The sequence below is a fragment of the Populus euphratica genome, unplaced genomic scaffold (genome assembly GCF_000495115.2).
Source record: "Populus euphratica unplaced genomic scaffold, PopEup_1.0 scaffold3.1, whole genome shotgun sequence".
Classification (NCBI taxonomy): Eukaryota; Viridiplantae; Streptophyta; class Magnoliopsida; order Malpighiales; family Salicaceae; genus Populus; species Populus euphratica.
In genome coordinates, this window is record NW_011499847.1 from 3743784 (window position 1) to 3751925 (window position 8142).

General features: G+C 36.9%; 1 protein-coding gene and 1 long non-coding RNA gene across 2 annotated transcripts in view; one reads left to right on the forward strand and one right to left on the reverse strand.

Moving 5' to 3' along the window:
• Nucleotides 1–987, forward strand: part of LOC105107964 (uncharacterized) — a 5659-nt gene extending 4672 nt beyond the window's left edge. Inside the window, exon 3 of the long non-coding RNA XR_838966.1 lies at nt 901–987. This is a non-coding gene — a long non-coding RNA (uncharacterized LOC105107964). The remainder of the gene's footprint in view (nt 1–900) is intronic.
• A 353-nt stretch (nt 988–1340) lies between these two features.
• On the reverse strand, nt 1341–3917 carry LOC105107968 (laccase-11-like). Its single transcript, XM_011002101.1, has 6 exons — nt 3779–3917; nt 3534–3685; nt 3194–3438; nt 2970–3098; nt 1785–2708; nt 1341–1660 (listed from the first exon to the last, which is right to left on the reverse strand). Exons 1-6 carry the CDS (start codon nt 3881–3883, stop codon nt 1530–1532), a joined length of 1686 nt encoding a protein of 561 aa, XP_011000403.1. The 5' UTR covers nt 3884–3917; the 3' UTR covers nt 1341–1529.
• Between the last annotated feature and the right edge of the window lie 4225 nt (nt 3918–8142).

Here is an 8142-nt window from a genome sequence, read left to right on the forward strand (position 1 = left end):
TATAATTACTGCATAGTAATAGCAACCATCCTAACACATATAGCATTGTTGGTGGTCAACCAGTGGGTTCTGCAAAGAGATCTTGATATTCCAGCATTGTATCTTTAACTGATGAGTGTACATCAGCAGTAGGTCTTGATTCCCCAGAGATAGAGAACAACAGAGTTATCACCCCACTGACGCTCTACTTCAAAAATTTATACACCTTCTCTGCTGAAATAAACTTCAGTTCAGCTTCTTCTGTCATTCCTCTCAAAAGTACCTCCTTCCCATATTTCTTGAATGATAAGGACAATTCAACAAAGTAAATAAAAAAAATGGGACCGAAACCTTTCATCCAATCCACTTCAAGGACAATATCACTGCCACCCAGCTTCAGAAATATCAAATTGGCAGTGCATTTGCCAAGAAAATCTTTTAGCCCTGCACGGCATCACGTTCCCATTGGAAACGTTAACTTTCAGGGGTGTAGTTGGTGTTGGTGGGTTGAGGGTGGTGAGGGGTTCAAATAGCAGCAGTGGTTAACGGTGCAGTTGGCTGGACGATGATGCATTCAATGAGTGCAAGCGTTGGTGGCTAATTAACATTTAATCGAGTCTGCCGACCGTTGTTTAACGTGGTGGACTGAGAAATTGAATGAAGAACCAAAATAGGTCAATTACATCATACAAATGAAAAGGATTTAGCACAAATGGTGAATTCTGTTCCCCCCCACTACTTTTGCCTTTCTTGTACCTTCTCCAGAAATTGACAACTAAGAAAGGGATGGATAGAAGAAGAGGCCTTGGTTGTGCATGGACTTGATCAGATGTATCAAAGACGAAACATGCATGTTAAATTTTTAATGTTTATTTTTACGCAGTTACTGAGTAGATTAATTACTAATTCAATGTTTTGCAGGAACCTTTTTTTCACATTCTTCCCGGCATGAAAGGGCAACGAATTGAGTTCGTTTGATGAAAGAAGCTTCCTTGACTCTTCTCCGGGAAACTTTCCTTTCCTTTGAAGGCTAAATTGCAATTCATTGATGTAGTTTTAATAAAAGCTTTAGCCACTTATTAAATTAAAAGAAGAAAAAAAACATGACATTGTGCTGCATGCAATCGCTTTCATTACTATATGCAGGTATTTCGGGTGGATGGCTTGAATTCAATTAGAAAGTCATTTTCTGGAAGTCATCTTTTGGAACAGAGAAAAATGGTATTTGATAGGAAATATATGTGCTGTAAATTTATATATTTTCAAGTCATAGGTTTATATTTAGTTAAGGATCTTTAAAAGTATTCCCGAGCAGGATCTCCACTTGCTTTGAAAATCATTGTGCATCGACCAATGTCGAATGATACAAACCTGAAATGCTTTTATTAATTTATTGCACAACAACACATCTCAATTACAATCACAAAGAATCCGGGACAAATAGTTAATTCTGGTCCTCCGTTTACATTTTAGCTCTTGCAGCTTTAAAGAAATTGTCATTTAGGAAATTTCAAACGTTCCAAATTATGTCATCTGGTTATGAACAGCTGCTAGCAAGGAGGAAGATCCTTAGGTGGAGGCAAAATAGATTGATCCGGGAGTTTTCCATTTTCGACAACAAAAGCTGTTTTCAATCCCCAGCCTGTGTGCAGTTCTAGATGACAGTGCATGAACCACACCCCTGAAAAGTAACAAACCACTTTAGATGACTGAACAACAAGAAAAACAATGAACACAATTCTCTACTAGTTTACGTTTAGTAAGTTGTGACATAAGAGGTTACATATTTGTGTTAATAAACTTACCTGGATTATCAGCCCTGAACCTTATGGCAGTCCATCCACCAGTAGGTACTCCAACGGTATTTCTCTCAGGAGGATCAACCAAGTTAAATTTTGCTGGGTCCCTTTTAGGATCAAAGTTTCCAATTCCGGTTCCAACAACGAAGAAATTGTATCCATGAAGATGGAAAGGGTGTGATTCAACAGTGAGAAGATTGGTGTCTTGTAGTACCAGTTGCACAGTTGAATTGTAGGCAATTTTACTAACCCTGGTGCCTAATGTAGTAACAAGATTGGCAGTAAGTGGTGCACCAGTATAATTGAATGGCGTTGGAGGGTTATCTGGGAAATCTAACCTAAATACTCCCTTGATGTTAAAGTAGTGAGCTTGAAGTAGACCAATTTGGGGCATTACAAAAGTGATGTTGTTCAAGGAGGCGGTGAGTTTTGTTCCGTTTAAGCATGTTGGACAAGGGTTTATTCCTAGACCGATTGTGTAAAAAAGATGCCGGTCGACTATGAGAGGCACATTTGCTTGGAATTTTGGAGAGTTTAGACTTCTAAGCTTGGCATTGTAGCTAAGCGCGAAAGCAGTGTCATTTGGTTCTGGTAGCTGAGGAAGGAGAGGAAGTACGGTGTTTGGGATACCTTTATATTGCAATATAGCAGTGGCAGTTTTGTTATCTATGGAAAGCGGTGCATCCATGAAAGGTCTAGCAGCCATGAAATATCTGTTTGGTGTTTGTGCTGCTTGAACAAGAACATTTGTGGTTTGGCCGGGTGCAATTTGTATGGCTTGAGTTGTAAAGGGTTTGGTGTAAACTGCATCAATTTCTACCACGGTCATGTTGTGACCAGCAATAGCAAAGAAAAACTCATCGTTGAGGGCAGCATTGATGATTCTCAAGAGGTATGTCTTTGCCTGTTCAACCTCCAAGGTAAATGTATCTGCCCAAAAGAAAAGGTACAGGGCATGATAAGATATCTCGGTGATCTTAATGTAGAGCATTTAGAAAATTGTTCTAAAATGTGTCTTGTAGAGCATTTAGAAAATTGTTCTAAAACGTGTCATGTTATATTCAAAGTTTTACAGGTTTGATGCTAGAGATTGTTTGGAATTACTTCAGATCATTGAAATAAACCTGGGAAATTTTTAGAAGTTGATCTATTAATCTTAAACACAGGAATCATATCCAAAAATTTGCTCACGTTTCTCAGAACATGGGAAGAGTGGTCCTGGCTTCCCATTAATGGTATGTGCATCGGAGGCATTTGGCGGCAATCCCAGCTTGTTCCCTTGTTTTTCAATATCTTCAACATCATTTTTCCACCATTCTCCTATACATTTTCAAGAATCGTTAAAAAGAATTAGAAATTAATTTATTCTATAAGACATGAGTTCATATATCAGGTTGTTGATTTCTCTGTCCCACCAAATATTATGATTTCTTCTCTATGAGGCTGAGGGAAAGGAAATGGGGTTCCTGGTTTAGGCATGATAACAATAGCTCCATAGACTGTGGCCCTTAGCCATAAGATATGTGCATGCCACCATAGTGTTCCTCTTTGACCTGTTACATTAAAATCATATGTGTAGCTATGCCCTGTCTTGATAGGACATTGTGTTATATAAGCAGGTCCATCTGCCCAGCCATTACGAAATTGCTTGAGTCCATGCCTGCAAAAACCAACATGCTTTCCCATTAGAAAAATATTCATGATCTTTCACACAATTCATGAGGTTACAAACTGGCATCCATCCATTGATCATACCAATGAATAGACATGTTATATTTGGCGTGGTTGGTGACATTCACTAGAACTCTGTCACCTTCTCTTGCATATACTGTTGGCCCTGGAAACCTCCCATTTACTGTGACAATGGGCTTGGCATGACACAGCCTGCTAACATTTTTCACTTGGATCTGAAATAAACAGAAAAAGCATAAGTGTCAGCAAGAAAGCAGAAATGCAACAGAAAGAGCATGGAACGCTAGCATTGATGTTTAAGCACTCACATCAAACTGGTATCTCTTGACAGCAGCTTCGGCCGGATAATAAATGAAGTAGAGGTAGAGAATATAAGAAGCCCAACAAAGTTTTTTTGACAACGCTGCTGCCATTTTGTTGGTCTAAATATTTTGAACGCAGCTAAAGTGTTATTTGATGAGACAAATGGAGTCAAAATCCGTTGGTATATATAGTAAGTGAAAGGGGCTAATCGGTTTGTTAAAGGAGGGAGGTGGTGTTGTTGAATTAGGTGGATGATGAGTGCTGATAGCATACCAAAGCTTGCAAGGAAGATTCTGATAGGGACTTCAAGAGTCTTAATTCAGCTTGAAGAAGAGAATAGAACAGCTGAGAATCCACAGGATTTATTAAAAATAGTAGTGGTATACGAGCAACAAGCATGAGAGCTACCCATAGCCAAACATGTCTAACCTGAGCTTTACCGTTAAGCTTGCCCAAATCTCTAATAAATTTCTAATCCTTGTGAATATAATTTTAACCATTTTCTGGCATTCCTAGCTCTTAATTCATGCACCTAATTTTCTTACTTTTGTTAGGTTTGATCGATAAAAGGAAAAGAAATTAAATTATGTGAAGGAAATAGAGGAAAGCGAAAAAAATGATCTCGAAACTTTCTCATGAAATAAGTTGGGAAAACAAAATTAAGAAATCATATTATTCACTATCACGGTACCTTGTGTGCCTGTTTTTTCTCGAGGATAATTCTTTCAATTTCATCCCACAAATGAGGAAATTCTTTTATGATATAAAAGTAAACTTGAGAATCTCCTTAAATGACTTACTTTTCTCAGCATTTCCCTTCTTTTTCGAATCTCATTTTGACGTTAAAAAAAAACAGAGAGATTAAAATTCTTTTCCTTTTCACCTTGATTGACATGGCTCTTCAATTATCTGACCAATTGTGTATTTTTGAAAATCTTCAGGAATCCTAAAATCCTTCTGGGTTCCTTGTAAAACATGATAGATCATGTTAGCAAAATCTACCCCTTGAATTCAAACCAAAAGATATTCATTTTTCGTTAGTAAATGGTTAAATGTTGTGGCTCATGTTTTTTATTAAATAGCTCTTTGATTCTGTATGAAAAATCTAACCTCTTGTCAGAATTAAATGGTTTAGTTGCAGCTTTAAAATAATTAAGTTGTGATTGCAGACTTGCAGGGGTATTTGGAATTTTTCTTTTCTTTGTTAGAAGACAAAAGTGCTCCGATGGGTACTGCTGGGACTCTAGACAGATTCAGAAATCTTCCTGACAAAATTGTTCATCAGATTCTTCTCTTTATTTCCATGGAAGAGCTTGCTCGATTCAGATAGGTTTCTAAGAGTATGAGCAAATATCAGTACATCACTAGTCGGAATTCCCAACATCCCTCACCTGACGTTTGATAATAGGACTCACTGGATGTAAAAGGTTGTGTTTCACTATCCCTCACCTGACTTTTGATAATAGGACTCTCCGACCGATTGATCCAGATCGTCAAATCCAACATAATTTGTTTCTTAACAGATGGATGGATCTGCGTCAGGATGATGCATCAAGATTTCAACATTGTATCTCAATTGGTCCTTCGAGGGAACCTATTCTTACGAAGAATTCTACGTTGGCAAATTATTGTCTCAGGCTGCGGGTTCTGAAATTGAACTTCTTAAGATAGAAGTTATTACCAGATCTGCAACTGCTTTTAAACTACTAGTTTCGGTCTTGAAATGCGAACCCTTGAAGATTCTTATGCTTATCTTGACGAACCGAGGCATTGTGAGATTTCCCTCGTTATCGTCTTCTTATTTCTACATTTATCTTGACAAACTAAGTCATTGTGAGATTTCCCTCGTTATCGTCTTCTTATTTCTACATTCTTTAAACAACTAAAGTTAGAAAATGTACATCCAGCGTATTGAGTTTATTAGAGATTTGGGCTCAAGCTTCTGCGAGTGATTGAAGCTTTTGCAACTTTTAAATTGAACTGAGCTAAAACAAGTTAACATCTGCCAACCTCGCCAACACAATATAGGTGCTGGACCCAGCAAGTCCCAACGCATCATGGGTGTAGGACCAGGAAGTTTACAGTTTGAATTTGTTTCTAAACATGGACGTTGGATATATTTCTAAGTATGAATTTTGTACCCTTACAGAACTAAAACTTTGAAACTTTTTCTTAAGAATTTTTTCAAACGATGGATTCATGCTGGTTCATTTTTTTTTCAACTCTCTAAACTTACATATTTTAGTGTTTAAAGCATTAATCACATAAAAACAAAAATAAACATTCTTGTTTTTAGAATTTAAAGCTTTATTTATTTATTTATTACCATTATCATTTAAAATTACTGATTTTATTATTAGAGAATCTTTAAATCTCACTGTTAGAAATTGTTTTGCAAGTTTCAGGACTTCTATAGCCAATTTCATACTTCATATAAACTAAGAAAAAAATATTGACATGAATATTTAATTAATTAGTATTCAAGCACAGATAACATATTAAATTTTGGGATATTATCATCATAGTAATGCATGTCTTCAGTTTTTTTTTTTTTTTCTCTATGATAGACGCACACATGACTTATTATGTCTTACAATTTTTGCTGAGAATCCTACTTGTCTTGTTTTGGCATGGTATCCTTACAACCTTGGTTCTTCTTTAACACTCTCCACACCTAAGCTTAAGCATATTTTATGGTATGGATATCATCAATCTTATACGATATCAGCGTTTTTGTAAACGTTTCACTAGCATTTCACTAGCCTTCCTTACACTTATCTTCCCGATTTATCGCAAGTTCTCCTTTGTGGCTTGCATCAGATTGTTCAGAAGGTAAAAAAAAAAAAAAAAAAGGCCATCGAGCCGTGTGTGTGAGAGAAAAAGAGATAGCGAGTGGTGTGATTATAACTAAAAGAAAGGAGTGCCCAGAGTGTAAATATTAACGACTTACCTTTTGGTGTATCATAGAAGGTTTGCAAGTGTTATTATAATAAAAAGTTAGCAGCACTACTGCTGTCCTAAATCGTACAAGTGGTATCAGATCCTTGCGCCAAGTTCAACATTCAATCACAGCTCTTGTCCAAATCAAGCCCAGCAATAGGAACACCTAATATGAAATCCCTGCGCCTATTGGAACGCTGGCCTCTGCCCTTTTCTTCTTCACTCAGGCACAAACTACTTTAGTTTTCTTTCCCACGACCATTATTTCACTGGCATGCTAGGCCCATTTAATGGTGTAAGACATTTGCTGTGTTATGAAAAACAATTTTCACTCTAAGTTGTGTGAGTTTTCAATCTTTGATCCAAGTCCACTCGTCAGTTTTCTGATGATAATCCATAGAAGGCTGAACCTCCTGTCTCTGTTGATGTTATAAGATAATTGTAGAATGTTTTATTCTGTAATGCTCTGTGAAGTTCAGATTTGGTTGGAAAGTTCTGCTTTAGTGTGTTTTAACAACCTGCCAATTCTTTTCTCACGGGCATCCAGTAACGCCATTAGTTCATACGTGGAGAGTTTGGCGTTATCTATGGATTCTTGTATTTCAACAACATGCTCAAATTTCCGGGGCAAATTCTTAGTTCCTTCCCAGTATTTGTTTGTCGGATTTCCATGAATTCAAAACTAGATTATTAAAATTTCTCCAGGGTTTGGAGCTGCATAGAAACAATCCTGTTGTACTTCCTTGAAATATCTGTACATAACTTCCTGGGTAGTGGGCAGCCATCGCCTTTTGTGCCCCAAAAGTCGAGGATAAATGTTTCTCTTGTATTGTTTTAATTGCGCTGGCTCCTGTCAAAAGGACGCCTCTGAATTCTGCTAGTCTTTAGAAAACATTTGGACCTTTAAATCTAGTCATGATATCTTTCTTGCAATGTTTCAGGCACATGTGAAGAAAGAAGAAGGGGAGGAGTATGCTGGGAGATATTGGGAACACCTAGGCCTGTATCTTGTTAACCATTTAGAGGAGTAAAAAGGGATTGCTTTTCAAGTAAAATAGGAGAAAACCTTCTGCCCTTACTGAAAAATGGCGTTTTCTTAGGATTCCGAGTGAAAAAGAAAATGGCCAAACTAAAGAAACAAAGCAGTTTATAAATGATTTATCTAGGATGAAGGCTTTTTACTTAAAATTGCACGCCTTATATTTGGAGACTGGGATGATTGGTCAAGTTTTTTACTGAGAAAAAGGTATTGATAGTCTCTGTAGACGTGCTTGTAAAATATCAAGGAACTGCACGCCAAATTCCTGGTTGTACTGTTTTTCTTTTTTGCCAAATTCCATTTCCATTTGCCATTTACGCGTGTTGATTATTAAAAATGAATTTTTTTCTCTTTAAAATCAAGTGCTCGTATATATAAAAAGAAAGTTCT